We start from the raw sequence: 27,276 nt of genomic DNA, 5'->3' as shown, positions 1-27,276 counted from the left end.
GGTCGCATTTCACCAAATTCGGGTGATTATAGAAAATATTTGGTTTGTATATTAAAGAAAAACAAAATTTAAAAAATCATCGTGAAATATCTATTGAAACACTAAGAATTACTCTTAAAATTAGTTTTGGTTTAAAATCTCAATTCTCATAGCCACAATTAAGAAATTCTATATATACCAAAAAAAAATTCTGATCAAATATATAAGAGAAAACTGATTATAGTGACTTGATTTTTCGACTAATAAGTTAAAATATATAATATATGAAGCATATGATAATGTTAAAAGATATTTTGTATATAAGCAAAAATAAACTTTTAAGTTAGCGTTAGCAATGTTCGACTCATATTATCCCTCAACCAGAACGGTTGATTGCTTTGCTTTATCCCTGTCGAACTGCACTACCAAAGGAACTAGCCCCTAATCTAAAAAAATGGTTAATATCAAATCGACAGATATTTAATGGTCATTTTGGAATTCAATTTAGTGAATTTTTGAGTGAAAGTCGTTAAACTATGTCGATGTCAACATGTTAATGATATTAAAGATTTACACGTATTATTGGATAATTAGAGAATATTTTAATAAGTCAAATAAAAACGTCATTTAATGTGTTATTAGTTAAAAATCTAAAGTAAATAAGCACAAGAACAACTTGGAATATTCTTACTGCCGTGATAGTTGCTAGTATGAATTGAGTCGAATTTGTTCCACCGGTCATGGGCGTACTTAAGTTTGTGTAAATGTAACTGTCTCTAGACAATAATTTAAAGTCCAACCAGGATTAACCATCCCAGCCACGCCAGTAACCAAGCTAGGTAAGACCGGTCTAAGTTGGTTACTGACTTAATGCTAAGGACCGTCGTCAGGAGCTTACGTTAAGCAGTAATTTTAGTCTAGATAAATCCTCGTTAGTAAAAAGGAGACTTAATAATTAGAGAACATGAAACAACATTAAGTGTCACTTGATAGAAGCTCAGAACAGTTGAAAAATTAAAAAATATATATGTAAGGACCAAACATTACGATAAATTAACTGTCGCTTGTAATTTTAGTTCATGTAAGATGATAGAGAGTTAATTTTACACTAGACATTATGAGTCTATAGAAAATGTATTTTATAATAATATTTGCTGTTGAAATAAAGTGTATAAATAAATATGAAATACGTACAGTAATAAAATACATATATAGTCATGTATCCGCAAGAGATAATGTTGGAAAGGCAAATAGTTTTTAATAAATATATTTCTGTTATATTTAAGTTGTTCTATTAAAGTAAAATTCATATTTTATTTTCGTTAAATTCTAAATGTCATATCAATTTATAAGAGTTTTCAAGACATATATTACATATATACGAGAATTCTTATCCACGAAGCTAGACCGCCATTAACTCTTTATGGCTCATTCACATTTAGCAATTCGTGAACCCTATTAGTAGGATAGATCTATATATAATATTTTTGTCTATATAGAATGGTTAACGTTGATTCTTAGCGCGGGATATATATCCGCTATGACCTAGGCAGTAATATATCACAAGCCGTCGCATTCACTACAATATATATATATATTTCTATATATATATATATATATATATATATATATATATATATATATAGATTATACACATATATTTATGTAATAATTATTATTAGGCATATATTTTGATAAATGTGAAAATGTGAAAAATTAATGTAAAGAAATTCTAAACAGACTAAATGTTAAATTCGACGGTTTTGACATTTTTGTACATACAATGTTTATTACTTGATATCATTGATAAGGAAACACCCGGAGGATTAAATCAGATCAGACACACTAATTTCAGACAAGATCAGTCTTTCAAGAAGTTTTAAATCTCAGCAGTTGATGAATTAACTATTTCCAGATATTCAAAGACAAAAAACTAAACAATTCCAACTATTTTAACATCATGGTTTTAAAGCTTGCCAGGCAAAAAAAAAGATTTTCTGTGGCATATTGTGGCTGACGATGAAAAGTGGATCTGTTATGTCAATTGCAAGAGCACAAAGTCATGGATTAAATCAAAAGGCCATCTACATCAATACCAAGTCTCGCTATGCCTATAGAGGGATGTGTAAGGTATAATGTATTACTACGAAGACTGCGCGAAGCTGTTATATATATATATATATATATATATATATATATATATATATATATATATATGTAGAAGCTATAGATATCTACGTTAATTGAACAAGTTGAATGGCGTATTGTTACAAAGAATAGACCATCCACAGCAAGCAACAGACCAAATCATAAAACAGACCAGATCAAAATCATCCTCTTGCATGACAACGCTCCGACAGACGTTACCAAAGTTGTGCAAGAGACAATGTATACTGTGTTGCAGTTTTAATAAGAAGTTTTACTATCCTGTATTTCTAACATCTCATTTGTTCAGAATCAGATATTTGTTCAGATTGATAAAGAACATGGTTTAGCTAGCACAGGGTTTTAAAATGCTGATGTGCGAATATGGATCGACGATGCCAAACCAACATATTTCTATCGACCTATTGCCAGGGAAATACAGAAAGATTCCATGTTGTAGAAATCGATGGAACATATTTTAACTAATATATATTGCATATAACATTTCTTCTCAATAAAACCCCTTAACAGTGAAAGATAACCAGAATATCTGCATAATAAAATATAAAACATATAACATCTAATAAAATATAAAAAATCATATTAAAACTAATCAAGAAAATATGAATGATTATAGACTGAACCGGAATCATCAATGTAAAATTTATTTAAGATCATTTATTTTTAACAGTTGGATCATGTTACCCATATTTGCTCGTACGGTCGTGACGATAAACAAACGAAATTAGGAACCGCTGTCAATAAAAATTCGGCGTGAATTCGACCGAAGTTACCTTTATTTGTAGGCCAGGTTTTATGGCCCTTGTGATACTAGATAAGATGATTTACGATCGCGAACCCGTCGGCTAAGATAACCGGGCTCCAACATTCTGGGTATGTTTTTGGCGTCAGTATAGGTGTGTTCCTGCACAAATATTAATTTTTCACATTTTCGAATCAACGAATCATGACTTAATTTACACAGATAATATGATATAGTCCCCTAAAAACCACAGTAAAAATTTAATTTTTTTTAATGAATTTGTACGTGCACGTGTTGCCTTTATATCTACACTATATGCATATATCTTATTATTGTTTCCATATTTCTTCAAACTTGCAAGCGAGAATTTAACTTGTTATTTATTTTAGTGTCATTATGCACCTTTGTTTTGGAATAAATTTTGTTTTAACAGTAACTTTGATTATTTTTTAGTTGTAAGTGATGATTACCATGGCTACTTATGACTCATTAGCGCTCTTAACATAGCACACAATCATTCAAGTCCTGAGACTGTTACATAGATGATGTCGCTTCATAACCTTCCTAAACTTAACTCAAATAATGCCTGTCAAACTTGATGCACTGGTTTTGACGACACAATTTATTTTTAGGACAGTGAATACAAAAATTCGTATGTTAATTAAATATTATTTTTTATTTGAAAACTCTACTCCACCAATAACAATGTATATTGACATTAAATGGCGTTACAAACACACAAATAATGCAGTACAGCTCAACCGACGGATGAAATATGCAAACATATTCTGAAATACAAATGAAAGAAGTGTTGTCTGAACAAAAAAACTATGGTAAAATTGAATGAATTGATTCAAATTTGGACTTTTTCACTTATCGTATTGCTCAGACCAGGCTTTCATTATTATTAGGTGTTTGTAGATCTCAAAACAATGCTCATGTGTAATAGATTTGTCCCAAACGACAAAATTATCACCCGAAAAATATATGTTGGGTATTCGTTTTCTATTTGCATAGGCCAAAAATGGTGCTTGATAATTCAAAGTAATATTTGAACTTATTAAAAATGCCTTAAGTAGTAATGCTATTTATTTGTTGCAATGGATTACAATCTAAATTCACTGCTATATGACTGTGTCTCAATATTCTCTTTAATGGATATTCTAGAGCATCGCAGTAGCTATGAATGTCTTGTATCAGCCGTACCGTAGCCGTACCGTGTTATCTATGCCTTATATTCGTATGCGTGGGCGTATCGATGGGTCGTCAACCGTAGCAGTTGCAACTTCATTAACAATTGGTACATTGTATCTTCCTAAGTAGTTTGTCTGATTTTAATGATAGATAATTACTCGTAATTACCGTTTTGTAATGTATTGGAAACGGTATTGAACAACTGGACCAATTGAGTATGATCTTACAAATAAGTCCTTGGCACTTTTGGAAGTGCTGAATGTTTCTCTTTTCCATCTACTTGATGTGCTTATAAAAATTGCATACATTTTGGATCGGCATCGGGCATTGAAGAAACTAATTTAATGGCTAATTTTATAATCAAAATTACGACCATCTTCATTCTGAATGACGTTCGTTGTTCTAAATTATGTCATTTTGAAGCAAATATTGAATTTACGAATTTTGTTTATTTTCAGTGGCTTCGATGGCATATTTAACAATGGAAGTGAAAATTTTCCTGATGCCCAGCAAAGGCCGTGTAATTCACCTTTATATTTAAATGCATGATAAGGTTTTCATATTTTCCACATTGCCGATGAGGACTTGTGTATGTGACGAATAGTCTATTTTGGCGTCATATTCGAAGGTGACGTGACTTTCGTTGTATCAATCCATTAGCTCGAAGACATTGATTGTATTGCTCATGACATACAGTAATGCGTTTGCAACCTAGACTCTTAAATTTACATTATCCGTCTAGTGTTCTTCTGTAGTTATATCTATCCAATTGTTAAGGGAAATTTCTGCATTATATGTACGTCGAAATTGGTCGACAATTTCCTTTAAGTTAAAATTAACAATACATTATTACACGGGATTTAAGTTCAGTTTAACTTCTAATATTACAAATAATATATCAATATAATATAATACTTCATATACTCTACATATAGCAACCGTCATTATTGCGGCGGTTACCACGAAAATGCCACTCTGACAGATATACGCCAATTAAAATTAAAATATATAAAGATATTCCTGGAGTCTTATCCGTTCACCTATAGGGTTTAATTGTGACTATAAACAATTTACGAATTCACAGTACACACAAAATTACATCAAAATAAATCAAGCCGATTAAGAGGATTTTATATATAATATTTCCAGGTTAAATAACACCATGTCCCTTAAGACGGTTTTTTTGTTTGTAATACAATAGTCAGTATAAATTGACAAATATCGCTATAGAAATCGCTGCCCCTTTTTACCAATGCATTGTTCTACTTCGACTAAACAGTTTGGATTAGCATGAAAAATTAATTTTGAGATGCTCTCATAAAAATAACTTTCCCTTTTCGAAATCACTTTTCTAGTAAACATACGATTTCCCATACTATATGCCATAAAGATCCTTTACCTTATATCGAGTTCAACATTTCATAACTATATATAATTTGAATTATTTCGATTACAAGAAATAAATTTCTCTGAAATACTTTCCAGTTAAATACATCAATTTGTTATGTAATAATTGTAAATTAAACGAAGTAAATTAAAGAATCGAAAGTCTAAACCAAAACAGCAACTGTCGGAGGGTACGATATGGAGTTGGGACGGGCCAACTTTATCTCAATCCCTTGGAAATCCGGGTCGTCGCCGTCGCAAAGCCGACCGGAATTCAGTCGACGACTTTGGAGACTAAGCTTTCGATTAAAACGGCCGGTTAAGGGTTTTAAAACGGTCCAGAATTAAGTCTGGACCTTTAAATATTTGATGCTCCGGAATCACGACTTCGTTGACGTCGTTTCGGTGGCCAGTTCTCCGGACTGATACCGTTCAAACACGACCGGACCGAAGCCCCGACGCCAGTTTTGTTAGCAATTTTTTCAATTATTTATATTATTTTCGCTTTCGTTCTAGACGCGTGCAAAAGTATAATAGTGTTGACTCAACATTCAATGAAGAAGCGTCTTTTGAATTTTATTTCAATTGGTGATACACTTTACTGAACACTTTTCGGTTTTCCTTCTAGGGTTGCAATGCCTATTTGATATTTTTTAATTAAATATTATTTCTCTTATTTTCTCATTCCCTATAATCCTTTATCATTTCATTATGGATCTATCAATAATATCCTTTGATATCAAACCAATGGGCCTTTCCCTTTTCTTTTACCGTCCTGAACGTATCAACATTTTGCTCCACTCACTTATTCTTTGATTAAGCTTGATCCTGTTTTATTATTGTCTTTCTGTTCACACTGTTTCACATTTTTGGTCCCTGCCTTTTCTTATTTTATTTGACTATTCTTTCCTATTTTGTCTAAGCAAATCTAACTTTTTGACCTCGCTAGAAATTTAGATCTATTATGCATTTTTAAATATTTGAGATTACATATAATCCCGTAGTTGGCTTGCTGGAATATTAGCGAATATATAACTTAATGACTTTTTAATGTAAGTGGTAATTAATAAATTTTCATTATATTATTACTAATCCCACCTTGTTTTTTTTATTGTAGTTCAATTTCCATTATCTTTCTCACTATTTCATTCTCCTTTCCTTTGATTCTTCCCAGTCATTCTTCTTGTTTTGAAAATGTTCCATACAGTGCATTTTTGATTAGAAATATTAAAAATTCTCTTATTTGCCACCTTATTAGTACCAGATATTTTTGAATTAAAGAAAAATTAGAAATTATTATAAAACTCTATTGAGTTACCTATAACACTATATTGAAACGAAGCTTAGAAAGGGATGTAATGGTTATGATTCAAAATTGGTTAATAATATTGTCGTTAAAATTAAATTACTTTCTATTCGCTTGTATCTTTTTTGTTCGCTTTTGTATTTACTTATATTTAAGTATCTACAAAAACACCTTAATTTTGTGATAATTTTGCGAGGTTTTGTGATTTAAGATAATGTATATATAGCGTGATTCGCAACACGCTGAACATTAATATACTATATTAAATAAAATTTTAAAAACCACTGTAAAAGCTTCTGTCAAACATTTTACTTAATATTTAATATATATCAGTTATATGGTGATTTTTGGTGTCAAGCTCAAGTGGAAAAAGAATGTTAAGAAAAGACAAACAAAACTTTGTATAAGACTCAAAAAATGTGGCGTTTACTTAGATGACAATCCTAATTAATACTTCACAACAAGTAGTTAATGTTTTAGATGCTCGTATATTTAGATATATTATGATCATTTACGAAGCAAATACGAAGAATATAATTCAAAAAATTTTCTGCAACATAATACTCTACATCTTGCTGATATGCAGGATGTCCCAAGATTGGGTGTCGGGCTGTCGTAGTAAATATATTTCCATCACCAATAACAATACGCCACAGATAATGACACCTTTGAATTAAAGCTTTCCAATCTCAACTAAATGCGTAGAAATAGCTTATTCATGAACTGCTAATTTGTCTGAAAGTTCTTAGAATGTTGAGCTGTGTTGCCGTTCAATAAGTTTCGCAATTCATTATCATCGAAGTTCGAATGTCGAAAATTCAATTTTAACTTTCGATAATTAGCGTCTACATATTATATAGAAATGCCGAAACCATTGAATCCAAAAATTAAGTTAGATTGTCAACACTTATACTTGTCTTTACATTGATACTTCGCATTTTTACCAATAGATATCATTGACAAAAATACATAAATGCCCTAAATATACCATAAGCAAATTTTGAAGCCAATATTATCCAGACTTATTCAAATATAGTTCTTCGAAACATATTCGAGCCTCCATGGTCTATTAGAAATGATGTCATTCATTAAGACCTATAGTTAGCGCAACGATACAATGATATGCGATTTATAGTTTGGGTCAGGGCCAAAAACTTTTTTCTGGAAAGTTTTATGATTGATAAAGGGCTCTTCATTAACCTCGATATCAGTAGATACTCAGTAACGGAATACTAGATCTAAATACACCTCTAAATCATCACGTTATCATTATCTGAACAAAACCCCTTCATCATCTGAATCTAAGATAAATATCTTCGTCAACTGGCCAGAAAGTGATCCTGAGAGCTCCACCAAAACATCGGGAAAGCTTTGGCGTTTTGTTCGCGCGCCACTAACGGCGAAACGAACGACTACCCAACCGATTGGCGGCGACGACGATGGCGGCATCAAAGGAGCCACATTGGGGGGCGGTGGAGACGCAGGGGCGGCGCACGCTTGGTGGGGGTAAGATACGGACTTAGTAGAGGCAAAGCTCTCGAGGCGTAGCCACGCTGATCCGACCTAAACCCGGTCAAAGCCGGTTTTAAGTACGGCGTCTTTTTTCACAGACTTAAACGACTTTTGGTCTTTGTTGTACGTCGCACCTGGATTTGGACGGGACGCCGAGTGATTTCCGACAGTCTTTTTATTTCTGTTGGCTAATTGAACGATTGATTGTGACGTGATTGGTTAATGATGTCTTTCACTGAGTCAGGGATTATTTGAATTCGACAATTATATAATATAGTACGTATGCAGTTAAATATAATAAATAATTTATATCTTAATTTGAGTGGAATCAATTTGTTGGAGCCTTAGTTATTTTTACACCTAAAAATTTCTGTGATATTTAAAAAATTCTGTTTTATTTTGTTATACGGATTATAATCTGCTACTAAAATCCTACTTCTGAAAAATGTTGTATAGTTATAATAGGGCCTATAAATTAGATTTAAAGGATTTTTTTATTTTGAAGCTTTATATTGAAAAATCGGTATAATATATTTTATTCAAAGTATTGTCCATCCATAGCCGTTACTTTTTCCCATATTTCAGGCAATTTATGAATTCCATCTCGAAGGAGCAATGCATCTTTTGAGTTTATCAATGAATCGATCTATTGTTTGGTATGTTTATAAAAAATGAAGCGCTTCTCAGACAGGTGGGGAGACACTTCATATTTTAACGTTTTCGAGTATGTTTTCACCGGTTTGGTAACATATGGTCGAGAATTGTCATAGTGAAGAATTACATTGTTGTATTTTTGCTATAATTTTGCTATCTATAAATTACCACTTTTAAAGCGTCGAAACCAGTATTGATGTATTGACATTGATGGAGCATGGTTGCCTTAAGCTTCGCACAGCATTTGATGACCGCCTTTTTCTTAAAATTGAAGTAAAAAAAAGTAAAATTTCCTAAAAATGCGATTTATTCGGTACAAATTCAGATATTTTCAACGCACTGAAAAAATGTTTTGCTTACACTTAGGAGATGACATATACTGAAAACTATCTAAATCATTATCTATGTACTAGATACGATTTAAGACACACTAATACCATGTGTTGTAAATACTTAAATATTAATTTATAGATCTGTAGCATGTTTTTTTTTAATTAATACATTGTACATACATTGGAAATTTCAAGAAAATCGTTGAAATAATTCGAAATTGAAATTTTATTCAAAATGTAATTGAACTAATATAATGAATGATAACGAACAATAGGCTCTTATATTAAAATAAAACTAGAATATATAATAAATCTTGTAAGTTTGTAATATTTTGTTTTAGTATTCAATAAAAAAAAACCCTTGAAAGAAATTGATGTAATACATAGTGCAAAGAATTTTCCCTAGTTGTTTTAATTTCTCTAATGCTGTTTTCTTTATTTCCACGATAATCTTCAATTGACTTAATACGATATACTCGAAGCAGCCTTTTGGTTTGAAGAAAATGTCAGAAGTCCGATGAAGCTAAATCGGATGAGCAGGAAAATTGCGGAACGATACGAGTTAAACTTTTATTAGAAAGTCCGTCGGACGGAATCTATAATATCAACACGACAATTTTTATATTTTTAAAAAATTTTTATCCCGTCAGTGTATACTGGAATAAGGTACATAGTATCTGATGATATGAAAAAATAAAATTCATTAAATGATATTTACCTTTTGTAACAATTACCCCATAATAAAAGATTTTTTTTTTAAACTACTATTTGATAGACTATTTGTATAGAGTAACACAACACAGGTTAATCATGTACTTGTTTTTTTGTTAACGAACGACTCGAACTGACACATGGTTACTTCACATTTTTATTATTGAATTTGGACTGAAAGCTAAAAACATTTTTACTATATGCGATAAATAAGATAAAATCATTGAGAATATTTACCTTTCTTCATCAAATCGCATTTTAACTATTCAACGTTTTCAAGTAAGTTAATATTTTGATACAACCTAAAAATGTGCTTATTAATAAGACAAAAGACAGATTGACATATGCTGACACACAATGATTGATCACTTCAGTATTTTATTACCGTATATCTCAATTTCACAGGTACTAAATTTATAAAATCTAGTTTACAAAATATGCAGTAATATTTTTGAAAAATTTATATTTGTACATGATAACATATCGCAAGATTATTTTTTTATTAGTTTTTTTGCTAATTTGTATTGTATATAAATTAAAATAAATTAATCATATACCATTTTAATTGTATGAAATAAATAAGATTAAGCACTCGACGATATTTACTTTTATTGATTGTAAATTGTCCTTTAACTGTTTAAATTCTTAATCGTGCATTCTTGTTTTCAAACAACTTAAAAATGTCTTTATTAACTCGACAGGCATATGTGAAGATGATTGATTGCTTCGCTATTTTGTTAAATTGCTGATTTTCTGAGACGTTGCGTAACACTGATAAGAAACCTACAAAAATCACTATTGACTTCTATTAGTCATATGCTAATGTCGACATGTAGATTAGATAGAAATTGTGTTACAAAATTGATTTATGGATCTGTTTTCATCATAATTATATATTAAACATAAGAAAATGCAATACAACTTCAAATAGTATAACTAAAATAATATCAACAGTCATATAAAAAATAATGACTTATAATATTAAGGATTTTTTATAAAATAGTGCAACAATGTAACGCGTTATGTTTATTTATAATGGTCTCCTTATCGCATGTTTCACATCTGATAACAGCATAACTTTGTTAGGTTTACTTGAATTTACAGGTCCACAGAATGATAACTTTATCTAATGGTCTTCTTTAGTAGTTTTTGTACGAGATGCACCTAAAACTAGTTAAATAATTTTAGTGTCTGATAAATTTGTCGATTATTTAATCAATTTTCAAAAGTACCGGCGTATCATGCATAGACAACACAATATCAGTTTTAGTATATTTAAGGTATTTATAATACATAATTAGTATTTTTATTCACAGCTTTTATGGAAAATTAAAGTATTATACAATATACATACCTTAAAAATAATAAAAAAAATATTACATTACCTAATTTGTTGCTGTTTTTAGTTGTTTAGTTTTTACTGAAGTATATGAAAGTGTTTTTCAAGAAAATCGACGCAGGTTTACAAGCCTAATTATATGTTCTCAATTATTATCAACTGATAAATGTTTATCTGACTTGTATCTGAGGTGAACAAGTTGCCGAACTTTAAATCCACGGATAATCTTTAATCTATTCTAGTATGGTGACGTCCTTTAATGTGCCTTGCATTGACAATCCCTATTTTAGTGTTGTTTAATAGATGATTTCAAATCGAAAGTGCGAAAATTAAGTTTACGTGATACTATTTCTGTTTAATCTACGAACGAATGACAAATCTGTGATTGATATTTCTGATAAGTTGAAAGGGTACGTTAATTTTTAATATTTCACTATGTTAATATAATCTCTGATATAGGGATTAATGGAGGAAATATTATAATTGTGTTTATTCTCTAATAACATTCAACAAAATACTTACGTTAATATCGATATTAGCAAGTTTCTATCGTTTGGAGTATTCCCATCTTGAATGTAATTATTGAATAATCTCTTATTAAATATTAAATGGTTATATATGGCTTGTTACGATTGATAAAAGTTTAGTCTAACTTTTTTGCAGAAAAATATGGTGGTTAAGCTTTCATATACGTATTTCCATACAAACATTTCATGTATGTGAAGCATATGTTAAAGTATTGTTGATTTGTATAATAACTCTCTCTTTCGATGTTTCTTGTGTAATTGTGAGGTGCCTGTCAATCGTCACCGCAAATTTGAGAATTGCAATAGATTTCTACGATTAGTTGAATGAACTTTTAATTCTTTATTTCAAATTACTTGGAATAGCCACCATGATTGTTCATTGCTAATTTTATCAATATAATGAATACTAAAACACTAAAGCTAATAACCATCGATTTTTATCGACTAAATATTTTATCCTAATTTGAATTTTGTAATAGCTTATGATGGCTTTCAGTGGTAGTTTTTTTGGTAACACATATATTTTGAGTGTTCTTTGTAACTCTGAAGTTTTATTCCGACAAATTAATGCAATATATTTAATGCAAGGTACATCGTTAACCATAACATCTCTCTATTTTCATCAGCATAGAATTTTGTATTAGAGATATTTTTCGGTAGCTTTTTTTGTGATGATTTAGTAGCCTAACTAATTTTTGTCTTTTCCTTGAAAGGTGAATTGCTGCTCGGCCAGTAATCGACAAGCATAAGGGGTAGTCGCAAGGAGCAATATCTGGTGAATAAAGGTGGTGGGATGGGGTTTCTATTTAATTATTCATGAGGCAAAATCCCTTGATAGTATTATTATTTTTCAGTTTACATGCACAGTAATTCTATGTGATGATTTAATTCGGCTTGAATTTTCATCTGCATCTTCGCTCAATTTCACATAGTACACAGTAAAAATGAACAAATGTATATGATGAAAAAATATGATGAAGACGTGTCCGATATAATACAGTTCAAGCTATGCCATCTGTTACTGCATTTTCAAAATGTACAAGTAAATGTCAGGAACCATATTAAGTGAAATATTTCGAAAGATAGAATTAGGTCATACATGCATAGATATATAAGTTACTGTATATGTAGTTACGTTAGTTATGGATATATAAGTTACTGTGTACGGTAGTGTTTGTCATGTAGAATAAAAAGGGATAAGATAATTTTCTTATATCGTATATGTTAAACATTGTCGTGTAAATTGAAAAACAAATATTGTATTTGATATGGCACTGTTAAATGATTTATATTTAAGAAATTTCACAATGTATATTTTACCTTATGTAAATAGCAGCGGATTAGGACAGCAGGTTCGTTCTATAACGTATATACTAAGCATAACATGTTTAACATATATGTTGTGTTTAAGAAAAACTGTTACAGTTTAAATTATGTCCATACTTTTCACTAATTTTTTTTTAATCCCAATATTTGCAAAACTAACTCAAATGGGTTTAGATTAATGATATATTCTTTTAAATTTCAGTTTTTATTTCAGTTAATGATCATATTGCAATATTTGTATTTTGTTGAATAGTTTATATATCTTAATTACAGTTACAAGGATCATAAGGAAATTATCTAGTTTAGGCAGACAAAGTTATAGTTTTATTGTAATATTATTTCTTTGGTCGATTAGAGAGTTACTTAAATAATAATATTTAATGAAATATATCCATAGTGGTAATATTAAAATATACTATATATAAATATAAGCTTTAAAATACTCTACAGATATAATTATTTTGATGGATAATTTGTTTAGAGATAAAATTTCAAATTTGCCGGTACAGTAAGCTATACTTGTTTAAATACTGTTGTGACCAAAATGTGGTAACGTAAAAATCATAGTGTTGATCAGTCGCCAACAAGGAGTAATATTTGTGTTCTATATATCTTGTGTGAAACTGTGAAGTGTGAGCTGATAATTCATAATAAGGCATCTTATGATAAGGCATTAACTTCTTGAAGTTTTCATTAAAAACATAACTTATATCATTCCGCAACCGCTTTATTTGATTGATATACTTCCATATGACTTTAAGCTTGCATGAGGATAATCGAATCGAGAAGACTTGTAGGCGAATTTAACAAATACATCGAGAACTATAAAATGTTTGCATGTTTGCATTGTATCACAGGAAGGTGCAAAATAAATTTGAAAAATATGAAATCCGTTTATGTTTATGTTATTAAAGTTTTACAATGATTTAATCAGGGCAATGTATAATCAGAACGCTACAACGGTATTTATTTGAAAGATAATAAAACGTATTTTATTTTCAGGTCAATATTTATGACTGTTACCTGTGACTAAGAAACCACCATCACGACGACTCTTCTACATAGCATCGCCCCTTACAAGCCGATGGATAGGATAGAGCAGCTGTCCGATCCAGCGCTGTGCCTCCAGGAACTCGTAACTGGAGTTACAACATCGTCAGCCAATTCCGATATCCATGGCGTGCACCATGTGCACGACTCGGTCAGTTCGGCGGTGTCTGTGAGCTCGGCCATTTCCGGCATCATGAGTGGCGGTTCAACCGTTCTCGGACATCATGTTACATCGCACGATACTTCGCATCATCATGGTGTTGTGCCTCATACTCCATCACTGCACCATGAACCACTGGAGAAACTAAAACGTGGTGAGTCAGTTCCTAGTTGGATATTTGCTTCTTAATAATATTTATAACATTATATATATGACACTTAATAAGATTTATAAACAACTTGTTCATCGAATATGTAACTTAAAAAATACTTCAAAATAATTTTGTTTGTTGTAATGCTTTTTGATGCATAACATTGTGAGTTTTGTTTTTTGACGCATACATAAATAATGTGGATGGTTTTTTATCTTTTGTACTCACAATTAGAAACTCTAAAAACAATAGAAATTCACAATGAAGCATTAATTTTAATTAAGAACAATGAATTAAGTAGTATAACGCATTTAATTAAGAGTTGAGAGGCAATATCTCATACGATTCTGAGGCATTAAGAGAAAACATTCAAATAAACCTTTCCCGTTTAAATTAGCGACAAAAATATGTCTACGATATGTTCATGAAGGTAGTGAATTATGGAACTGGTGAAAATGTTTACTTAGATGCTGCTGATGTGAATGAAAAAATGTGTTTCATTTAATTTATTTTGCCAACGATTTGATTGAAAAATGGAATTGCTTTATCAAGTATTGCAGATACGCTGTTAGAAAACGGTCCAGCACCTCATTCAAGCTGGCGTTGAGCATGCAAACTTGGATTACAACTTGGATGCAACCTTTTGAGGAATTCTAAAGTTAAAGTGTTGCAGCAAAGCAAACTGATCGCAAATAGATGAACGCATGCCACACTAAAATTCTTTGGAGGCATAAACAAACGTAAACGTAGACGTTTTAATGCTGCAATCCTAATAATAATATGAGTATAGAATAAATTAAGAGGCCAAATTGTAAGTGGTAGAGACCAATATATATATATATATATATATATATATATATATATATATATATATATATATATATTTATTAATATATCAATCAGCTCGGTGTCTGGATATATTTAAATTGTATCACCTGATTTACATTTTTCGTCTGAAATTGTTTTGTTTTATAGACGAATATTTCACTAAACTCTTTAAGAATGATTTTATGCTTTAAGTAACACTGTTTAGTTTCTATTTAAGCTTCAGATTTGGCAGGCAGATTTGGTTATACATTTTTTGGTTTTATATGAAATGGTTAAAGAAACATATTTTCCATACCTTGCAAATTAACATATATAACTTCTAATTTATTACTCAACTAACGCACGGTCTCGTTTACAAGACGATATTCAATATATCATTATAAGAACATCATTTTACATTAATATGACGTAGTTGCCAAACAAACGTTGTTAAAGTAACTGAATGCATTGTTTCAAAATCAGTTTATTCGCCAGATTTAGTTTACTCTAATTTAGGTGTTTTCACAAACTTCAAAAAAAAAAACGATATTCTGCAGGTCCATTGTTCTGAAAACCAGTACAATGATGGGAGCTGTAAATTAGGCGATGGTTGGATTGTATTGAAGTTGAAGAAAATTATATTGAAAATTTATAATTACAGTCCCCTTTTCTTTCATTTATGTTTCATTTTGGTTAACTTTATTGAACAACCTAATATCAGATACAGTATTTAATTGCAAATATTTTCTATTAATGTTATTAATTAATAGATGCTACTAATGTTCGATCACATTTTGGTAAGTATAATCGTTAATCCATAAATGCATTATTATACTTAAAAAAAGTCAAAAGCAAAATAAAAGTGTATGTTAGATGACAGTTATTATATATGTTTACTATACCGTATTTTACATCGAATTGTGAATAGTAGTTTTAATATAGAATATTTGGAATAGGTTCGCAAATATCTAAAAGTATAAAACAATATTGAATAAATATTACTCAATTAAAGACCAATGTTGAAAAGTTAAAATCTCAAAAGTTATATATTTGATGGCATTTGAAGGACACATTGTATTATAAAAGCCTTAAAAAAAGTACAATTATACTCTATAAACACTTCGATTAGTAATACATTGAATTGAGAATTAACACAACATGAACACCTTGCATGTATTATAATTAGAAATAAAGTGAATTTTTCTACTATAATATTAAGCGACAGGTTTATAAATTCTTTATAGATAGGCCAGAAACGCTTCATGGAGAATTTACCTGAAGTGCCAGATATCAATTTATCTCGCAATTTTTAATCACTTTTAATCAGCGTAATTAATAATACATAATCTATTGATACAGCTCTTCCAGTATTAGCAACTTTAAAAAGAAGAGAGAACTGCAAGAAGAGCAAATATTGCAAATATTGTTAAACTTTATTTAAATATAAATTATATTATATTATATATAAGCTAGTAATTTGATTATCTTACAATATCATTAACAAAGTTTAATTGTAGAAATTCTCAGATTCTCATGAATAATTTAAAATTTACCTCTAATTTACTTAACCGTCAATTAATTACTTTGTGTAATGGAGAAAATTAATATTCAACCTAATTAATCATTTTTTTTTCTGGGACGATGTAGATGGTGGGGAGAGCGGACTATAGACTGGGTAAAACGAATTTATAAGAGCCTATCTATAAAATATTGGCTATAAAGGGAACACAGACCGCTATAAATTTTATTATCTTATAAAAAATAATCCTCTAATTGATTATTTTTATCGTCAATTAGATTCTATAAATATTTCAGATGAAAATGGAAAATACCAATTTATTGCTTAATTATATTAGAGAACGATAGATAGGTCATATTTACTGAAGACCTGAAAAATAAAGTGAAAGTTTAAGGATATAACAATGCAGTTTTCTGATTTAATCAAATTCTGGCACTGTTGGTTTTATATATTAAATAGGAATGGTTTAAACCTTTATTTGATAAGCTATTACCCAATAACTACAGACGTTTTGCGTTATCTATCAATTTCGAATACACAATAATGTCAAATTTTCTGCAAATACTAATGCACTGCTAAATGTGTATTGGTATGAATCGTGAATTTATATAATTCCTTACAATTGCATTACGTACTTAATATGTACGCATACAATGTAATGATATTCGACATCTATTGGAAATTATACCTTATATAAAAATTACATTTGTTAAGCTGGTTAAAATTACAACTTCTTGTTCTGCCAACTGTTAGTTTGATAATTTCAATTGGTTTTTCTTTATACTCTACGAGGGTCACTATTTATATTTTGGGAATTGGCACACTGTCATGTAAGTCTATCTGACGGTTCCATCGTAAAGTTTGACATTTTTGACGACATACGTACTCAGAACATTTTGTCGCACGGACGGTATTTGTTTATTGTATATTTAGTTGAATGTTTCGCCTTGGCAAAAAATGGAACTGAATCGTGAACATTTTCGTGCGATGATTTTTTACGATTTTCGACGTGGATTATCACAACAAGAGTGCATCAATAAACTTAATTTGACTTTTGGCGAGGAAGCTCCATCAAAAACCACCGTGTATCGCTGGTTAGTGAATTCAATCGTGGTCGTAGTTCGCTGTCCGACGAGTTTCGTGAAGGTCGTCCAAAATCAGTTGTTGTGTCAGAAAACATCGATGCTGTGTGCGAAATGATCCCTAAGCATTAGTTCCACCAGCATATATGCGATTTTAAATGAACCATTAGCTGTGCGAAAGTTTTATTCGCGTTGGATCCCACACAATTTGACAATCGCTCAAAAAAAGTGTCGATTGGTGCAAATGCTTAAGAAATTAAATCGCGGTGTTTCGAAAGTTGTTTATAAAATCGTGACAGGTGACGAATCATGGATACATTCGTATGAGCCCGAAAGTAAGCAGCAGTCGACAGTATGGGTGTTCCAAGATGAACCAAATCCAACAAAAGTTGTTCACACACTAAGCACTTCAAAGAAAATGGTGGCCTGTTTCTTTGAGAAAACTTGCCTTATTGAAACAGTGCCTCTAGAGGATCGTGGAGCAGTAAATTCTGATTGTTACACAACCATTTGTTTGCCAGAAGTCTTCGGTGAAATAAGGAAAATAAACAAGAGACGTCGGATTGATCTTCATCATGACAATGCGAGCTCTCAAACAAGAGACTATTTGAGTACTCAAACCATCGAATTGGTGGGTCATCCTCCATACAGCCCTGACTTGGTACCTAATGACTTCTATTTGTTCCCATCCGTGAAAAATAAACTGCGTCATTCAACGATTTTCATTACCCGAAGAAGCTATTGAAGCGTTCAAAAATCATGTTTCGAGGATACCTCATTTAGAATGGAATAAAATCATTGAAAATTGGTTTAAGCGTATGCAAAAGTGTATCTATCATCGTGGCGAGTACTTTGAAAAACAATAAAAATATATTCGCAGCTTAACTTGTTTTTGTTTTTTTTCTAATCCCGAAATATAAATAGTGATCCTCGTATTATAACACCCAGTGTAGATTATTTTAAATCTCCTATACGCTGATGTTACTTGTTTCAGAGCTTGTTTACTATTTTATTGTTGTAATTAAAAGCAAAGTTTAGCATACATATCATCACAATTATTACCAAATTACTAAAAGTGAAATTTCGTTACAAGAAAGTCTACAAACAAAAGCGAAAAAACGAGCTCCTGAAGCAACTGACCCAGAAACCGGATCAGTGTAGCAACAATTTAAACTCGCCCGTCCTACACCTTATTGTAATACGCGTAAGTTAGAGGCGAGCGAAAAACAAACCCCTCACTCATTAACCGAGAGCTTACCGGGAAAGCTTCCTTGATCCGGGATAGAGCTAATGGCGATCTAAACGGGAATTGCGGATTCGTACGGTCCCTACACTAGGAAAACCCTCCTTAATAAATTTCGCCTTGAACGGACTAGAAATGTTGAAGGAGAAGATCCGCAATATTGAATGGTCAAAGCAATCGGACTCTTCTTTTTATGTACTTCTTATTACATATGTTATTTTATCTTATAGATCATATCATAGATATAGCATATAAACATATTTTTCAATGAAACTATTTAAATCAAAAAACAAAAAGTGTAATGGTATATAAATTTATCTAAGTCACTAAAGTTTATTCATTGAAGTAAAATCATATAACGCGTATGCGACATGACTTATTTGATATCATTGTGAAGAAAATTATTATTTGAACATTTGTATCATCCCTTGAATCACCTGCCATTCGGAATCTACACGTATCCCGAAATGATAAAGTATGCACTGTACGGATTTCTATCTATATGGTTCTGGCCCCTGCGGACTTCGGCATCATTAATCTTGACTTTCCGAACGCAAACAAAATAAACTAATAGCGGTCAACCCCTTTTTCTATTTTGTCACTACAGCCCAGATTGTCCGCCTGTCGGTGGAATAACGTTTGCATCTGTCGATGGCCCACAACTTTAATCCCTGCGATTCGGTAGCTGTCTGGCTACATTAAAGGGAGTGTATATACATATATATATATATATATATATATATATATATATATATATATATATATATATATATATATTATATTTATATATATATATATATATATATATATATATTTATATTTATATATATATATATATATATATATATATATATATATATATATATATATATATATATTATATTTATATATATAAATATTATATATAAATTTATATATATAAATATTAATTAGCAATATCTATTGATGAAAATGTAAAGTATCAATGTAACAAGTGATAAACAGCCTAACCAGTCCCAGTCCAAAAAGTCCCAGTTTAAAATCTGAAATAACTTTCAGACAGATTAGCAAGAACGGAATATTTATGGTCATAAAATATTGCTGTATATAGGTTAGAGGTTTAATGTATTACGAGATGCTAAAACCGCACTAAACTGTTACTGAAATTCAACAGCTGAACAATGAAATTGTTAAATTGAATGGCGTATTGTTGCAAAAAATACCAGTTATAGCGAGTAATGTAGGTGGAGTTATCCTCTTGCAAGACAATGCTCAGCTAAACGTTGCAAAAGTTGTGAAACTCGAATGGGAAGTTCTGATGTTCAGCGTGCATATCTTACATAGCGCCTTCCGATTACTATTTGTTCAGATTGTGTAAATTGGTGTCTCCATGTTGCCGGAAAGACGAAAAATATTTTAATTAATAAATATATTATACAATATTTTTAATAAATGCATTTTTGGATGGAAACAATGATTATAATAAATGTAAGTAACCATTCGATCTTATGATTTTGGTAACCTCTATTGCATATCATTCAGTCCACAAAAATTGTATTATATTATCAAATTGTAGATCTGCCACAAATATTGTTCTAGCTTTATTATCGTTGAAGAATTGCTAACAATCTTACCATATTTTTTAATATTACATATCACAATTTTTATCTCTCTATGTTATATCTGACAATTTTAATTATTAGCATTAAATATTGGTCATCATCCTAGAATGAATCATTCTGTATAAGCTCGTCAATTCGAAATCAGGGTTTACCTCCATCTGCTTAGGATCAAGTGTATAGTTGTAAGTTTTTGATCATAGCCAACACAATTTTATACATTGTTACAGTGTTTGCTGCTGTAGAGTTTATATTTGCCGGTTTACGTACAGATGTAATCATATTCAATGAGTTAATTTGAATTTGCTCACCAAAGGACTAATCGACTGAACAAGATATCCCTTGGTATCACAACAATCATATGGATATGACATGAAAGATATTGCTTGTACTATGCACTTATTTTGATAGTGTAGTTCATGGGGACTTGTCAAACAATAATTACTATAGCATTAAAATTATGTTGTATTGACAGATGATTTGCTAACGTGACTATTTTGTTCTATAATATAAAATATCCCTTTCATGATAGTTCAAGAAGTCGGGTGAAATATTCACATTCAAATCAAGAGATCACTTTCTTTGATTATTGAAAACCATTTGTAGATTTTGGATAGTACTATTCATAATCTTCGGCGCTTTATCACTTACATTACAATTTAAAAATATATATAGTTAGTTTTTTCATATAATGAACGTTACTGAAATGTGTTTAACAGCTTACTGGAGAGTATTTAGAGAGCAAAAATTGTTAAAGTAAATGTAACTCATCTTTATATATATATATATATATATATATATATATATATATATATATATATATATATATATATATATATATATATCGGTGTGTGGATAATTGAATCTTAAACGATTGGGCCGAATTTAAGGGATTTTTTTGGGTGTGTTTTTTTTTGTGGATTATAGAATAGTTTAGATTGATAGTTGGACCCTATAGATGGCTGCAGCAAGGTTCCATGAACGTTTCTAAATATTTTTTATTTCAACTGGTTGTGTTTCAATCTGTTAAGGTAATATTTTAAAATATTGTTATTTACAGTTTTATTGCCAATATGATTAGTTATATTAGTGAAGTTTCGTATAAACATCTATTTATTTATACCTAAAAGGTTACTTATATTTATATTTTGTATATTTATTCAAGCAAAATGCCACCGTCTTCGTAGACAAAAAGGAAATATTGTCTGTACATCGGCAGACTATGATATGGAGGAGAGAAAAATTCCGGAAACGGTGGGGACATTTTTGAAAAATTATAACCAATTAATCTAGTTGTTCAATACAGTTTCTGACAGACTGCAAAATAACAACTACATTATTATCATTGATTCAGACAAAATACCAAATAGAAAGCCTTAGGAGATACTATATGGAATGGTATGTTTCAAGTTGTTCTTCTACCACAGATTACAATGATTCCTTCAGATTCACATATTTCCTTCACACGTTTACATTTTCCAATTCGTAGCTTGTATTTAAAAAAACCACGCTTTTCGAACGGTCAATTATAGGTTGCGTGCTCAAGGGTTGCCAAGACATCACGTTTATTCATTTATACTATTCAGGGATTAGAAACTAAATATTGTTCATCAAATCGCATTACGATAGAAAAAGCCAAATTTCATTCTTATTAATTTTAAGATTGAAACTAAATATAAATAAATAATATATAAACCTGTAATGAAATTTTTTTCTTTCTTGCTGTTAATTAACACAGTTTTAACTTCCTATATAATACTTTTAAGTTTGTAATATACAGATATACCAACAAAATACTACCTACAGTCTACACCTGGTATTTTAATGCTTTTTTACGTATATCTTCGTCAAAATGACCCAAAACAAAAATCATTAAACAATTTTGAAATTTTTGAATTTTAAACGTTTAGAGCGCAGTTGAGAATATAATATCTCAATTAATAATAAATTAAATCAAAACATATTACAATTATATTTATTGAATGAGAAAGACATTGGTCAGGATATAAAATTAAAAAAAAAACAATATGCAAATTCCGAGAAACAAGCGACGAACACATCGGATTGTTTTGAGAGAGGAACGACAAGAAATTAGCGTGAACATTAATTTCTCTTAGATCGGGCTTACGAATGTAATACTTCGGATTACCCGGATCATTAAAATTATGCTCGGGAATTATGGTATAAAACTTGATAGCGCATCGAAGATTAGAACGGATCAGAACGTTTTATAAGGAAGTGCACCAGTTTTTTTTAGCGTTCCTCCATCGATTCCGGTCGGAAACTCTCCGACTTTGTTTGGGATTTTGAGGGGATCAAGAACGTATTAGGACATAGTTTAATTTTTCGATCTAGATTTTATGATTTTAATTGGTTTGTTTTTTGATAACTTTTTAACCGGTTAGCTTGACGACTAGATGATAAGTTCTAATAATAATTATGCTGAGGATAAAATATTGCGGTTTTTATTTTGAAATATGGTATTACTAAGCATTTGTATACTCTATCGTAGAAATAATTTGATTAGTAGTTATAAGTGGCAGCACTGCACTAACTTTTTTTGTTGCGGAGACAACATTGCAAAGTTAATTCAACGTGTTTTTGTTACGTTGTGGATGATATCTATTCGTTAAACGTGGAAAAATCATGACAAATGTAGTACACTGACTAACGTGGTTACCAAAATTGTTTTGTAATACGTGTAGAATAAATGTGTACAAGTGATCACTTTGTAAAAATCTACACCTTTAATTTTCTGTGCCAACGTTATAAACAAAATAGGAAAAAATCGGGTAGATATTTTCTACTTTTACTCAATATCGTCAGTGTCAATGCAAAAAAATTGCAGCCTAAATATCCTGAAGTATCATCAGTACCTAAACCAGTTCCATCTACGGATAACGATCTATTGCCAATTTGTCCAGATACAAGTGCAAAAAATGCCTTAGGAACTTCGTCTCCATGATCGGCGAGCAATGAAAGCGAATTTGAAATAATATAAAAAAGTATTTGTCGGACATGACATTCAAAAACTAATAGCTGCCGCAAAGTTTACAAAAAGTTTGACGCCAGATGAATGGGTACCGTTTCAAAGTTTTGTTCAAAAATTACAATTACGTAATCGACAATTTCTTGCAAAATTATAAGATTTGCGCTCGAGTGTCTCTCAAAATACATTTTCTGCATTTACATCATATTCACAGTCATTGATTTTTTCACACATAAGAGCGACTAGCAAGTAGAGCGGCTACATGTACTATTTCATTTAATTAGTAATGTACTTGTGTAGTTACAGATAGTTTAGTAAATTTTATACTTTACCAAATAGATTTTACTTGAAATACATTTTTCTCTGTTTCGGAGTTTTTTTCTGTTATTGTCATTTGCTTTTAATGTTTTGGAGAATATTTGAATATCACATCGGATAAACGATATATTATGACTGACCAAGTATCAACAGATGTTACACAATCAGATTAAGTTGTATCAAGGAGAACAAAGGATAAGCGGAAGGGTCTATATCTGGCGAGTAAGGTTGGTAAAGTTATTTCCGGAAGTGCTACCTTTTTATAGTCTATTATTATTTGTCACTAATAGAACTAGAATTCGACGGCATTAATTAATTCAGAAAGCATAGGTACAAACTTCGCGATTCAATTAAATTTAATTTGAGTGAGAATTATAAAGATGCAGCAAGTTGAGTATACAATATTCTCTTAGATGAATTAATACCAAGAAAGTTTTCTCTTGAGTTTTTGGGATGCATACTTGTTGACAGATGCCTTTTATTAGTTAACTTCCTGAATACACGTTTCATCTGTTGGAAAATAATTATACATTATTCATGGTGTGAAAACCAAAATTAATTTCATTAATTGGTGTTTTGTTTTATATTAATAAGTGCTATGATCGAAGAAATAAGATCATATATATTTTAAAGATAATTCCAATTAGAAATGTTGTTAGATGGATTTGGCAGAAGGAAATTTATAATGACAATTTTCTTTAATTTTTTTTATAATTGTAGTAGGCATTAATCTTATTTAAAAAACCAAAAATTTACTCAAATGAGCAAACTCTTATTTGCCACGTACATAGTGTACATTTAACGCCGTATTAACATCCCCTTGCGTACACAATAGGCATTAATTTCTAATTCGGCTCGAATCAACGCGCTTGCTGATGATGATGGCAATCATAGTAACCCATGCGTACACAAAACGATGGAAAACATTCAATACAAAGCGTCGATGGCTCTTTTATGCCGGCTCGAAAGTGACGATCAATCATGGAGGAGGCGGCCCATGTCGAGGAGGATCCCGAACAGGACCGTATTTCAGGAATTTAAATTCGTAATTTTCCTGAATTAAAACCTGAACATTCCTAAATTTTAAAATAATTATATGATAATTTAAGTAATACTCTGATTTAACTATAGAGTTTTAATATGGATTATAATTTGTTGAAAAGAATATAATTATCAAAAACACTTGAAAATAACATATCGATTAAAATATTTATGACTTAACTAGTAAAATCAATTTGTAATAAACGTTCACACTTATATTATGTACATGATTTTACATTATTTACTTAAAGTCAATATAACGCGTTATGTTTATTCATGCTACTATTTAAGATGAATTTAACATAGGTTCTGAACTGTCAACCTGAATTACACAGTATTAGCATTGTATGGTATTTTAATGGTTACCAGAAAATTTTCTTGAAGGTGCATCCGGTTTTACCCAGTCTAGTTATTGATGTTATTGCGAAGGTTATTTTGAATAAGATTTTACACTCTGGATTATAAAGTAATACTTATGAATACCGACGGCCAATTGGGGATGTCGGTCGCGCAGATAAATATCGCTATATATTGATAATAATATATAAATATATTATAAAATAATTCGACACGCTCCTTCAAATACACTAGGTTTGCAATCGAACTTTTTCCGCTTCAGTCCTATATTTCGACGCAAAATTCACATGATCTCCAAAGAAAAGCTCGATAGTCTTCTTAAAAAAAATTAGATTTTTAATATCTATATTTTAATTTGCAACTCAAGGTTCCAAACAATTTTCGAAAAATGTCATCTAAGAAATTATCGACGAAAAATATCGATTTTTTGGCTATTTTATTGGTTTTTTTCCTTTTATTTCGTTGGAGTGATAAATCTAGGTTTTATGTATTGTGCCGTATGAGTTGAAGCCAAGAAATATTGAAAGGCATTTCGGTCATGTGTGAAATGCTGCTTCAACGGCAAAATCGGAATAGCTTTTTGAATCGTATTGTCAGTTGTGATAAAAAATGGATACATTTGGATGATACAAACAAAAAAAAATTATAAGAAGCACCTTGTTGATGCATGCGCATCAACATCAGCGGAGCCTTTATATTTGGTAGGATCAGCTTGATATACTATGAGCTGCTAAAGCCTAATGGAATCATCAATGGGGATCGCTATCAACTACAATTGATGCGCTTTAGTCGAGCACTGTGTGAAAAATGACCAGAATACGATCAAATGCAGAACAATGTTATTCTTCAACATGACATCGTTCGACCCTATATTGTTAAACAGGTGAAAACATACTTGGAAATATCAAAATGGGAAGTAGAAAATGTAGGGGCTATCGATGATTAATACTATAAATAAAATACATTGGACCGATTTTTCATAATACAGCTCCAAATTTAAAAATACATTCCTTTGAAATTAATTTATAAGCCTAATATAAATTTTCAGATTTTAACTTATTTGGTTAAGACTTCCGTACGTTAAAAATATTCAAATGGTATTTTATGTTTACTGTTTAGATCGGAAAACATCGTTCGCTTTTGTGCAAACCATCTCGAATGGAATAATGCGTTAATCCTTCGACGAGCAACGCCAGCTGAAGTGCTGGGAGCTGGCAGGACGTTGCATTTGCCGAAATTCTCAGGAGCGTTCTCGCTTTTTTTTCGGGGATAGTAAGCTCGCTCGTTCCGATTTCACGATCCAGAGATCTTTAAAATGACAGGCGGGAGGCGTGGGGCGTGAGTTGCCGCAGGGAGCCGAAGGGACTCTAAATAGCTGCTGTGGGGGTGTGATGAAGATAAAAAATTACTAATCGATTATGGAAATGTTAAACTTGAAGAGATAATAAAGCGGAAGATATAACAAAAATAATCCCATCGAATATTTAATTACATATCGTAAATGTTTAATATTATTTTAAATCTACAAAGCTTGATAAGAAGCTCAACAATTAATTAATTTAAGACATTTTCTTAAACTAAAATTGTATTATAACAAATACAGTACTTTAGACGTGCATTCTCGTATTATTAGTCTATTAATTTGAGGAATATATCCAATGATTTATTTAAAAAATATCTGTTTCTACGTCTTTGACTATGGCAGTAATTTATGGCTTTCCAATATATTCATAAAAAAAGTAATACTCCTGACACACGAATTGAAAATCTTAGTTCAGGGTGTCAAT

At 30.7% G+C, this 27,276-nt stretch overlaps 1 protein-coding gene across 4 annotated transcripts in view; it reads left to right on the top strand.

Annotated features, from left to right (window-relative positions):
• Ptx1 (pituitary homeobox homolog Ptx1) overlaps positions 1 to 27,276 on the top strand; it is an 86,760-nt gene that overhangs the window by 1,706 nt on the left and 57,778 nt on the right. Inside the window, exons 1-2 of one of the 4 annotated variants that reach the window (XM_076394253.1) lie at positions 11,136 to 11,262; positions 14,177 to 14,535. In XM_076394253.1, coding sequence (XP_076250368.1) covers positions 14,259 to 14,535 — 277 coding nt within the window. In that variant the 5' untranslated portion in view covers positions 11,136 to 11,262; positions 14,177 to 14,258. Of the gene's footprint in view, positions 1 to 11,135; positions 11,263 to 11,561; positions 11,732 to 14,176; positions 14,539 to 27,276 lie in introns of those variants that run through there. The other 3 variants (XM_076394251.1, XM_076394250.1, XM_076394254.1) reach the window with 3 other exon arrangements.

This window comes from Rhynchophorus ferrugineus, unplaced genomic scaffold (genome assembly GCF_030347505.1).
Source record: "Rhynchophorus ferrugineus isolate W39M unplaced genomic scaffold, kcgeb_rfMv2 rfM2, whole genome shotgun sequence".
NCBI lineage: Eukaryota > Metazoa > Arthropoda > Insecta > Coleoptera > Curculionidae > Rhynchophorus > Rhynchophorus ferrugineus.
The sequence above is the reverse complement of the archived record's forward strand: the minus strand, read 5'-3'. Positions and strand labels throughout refer to the sequence as shown.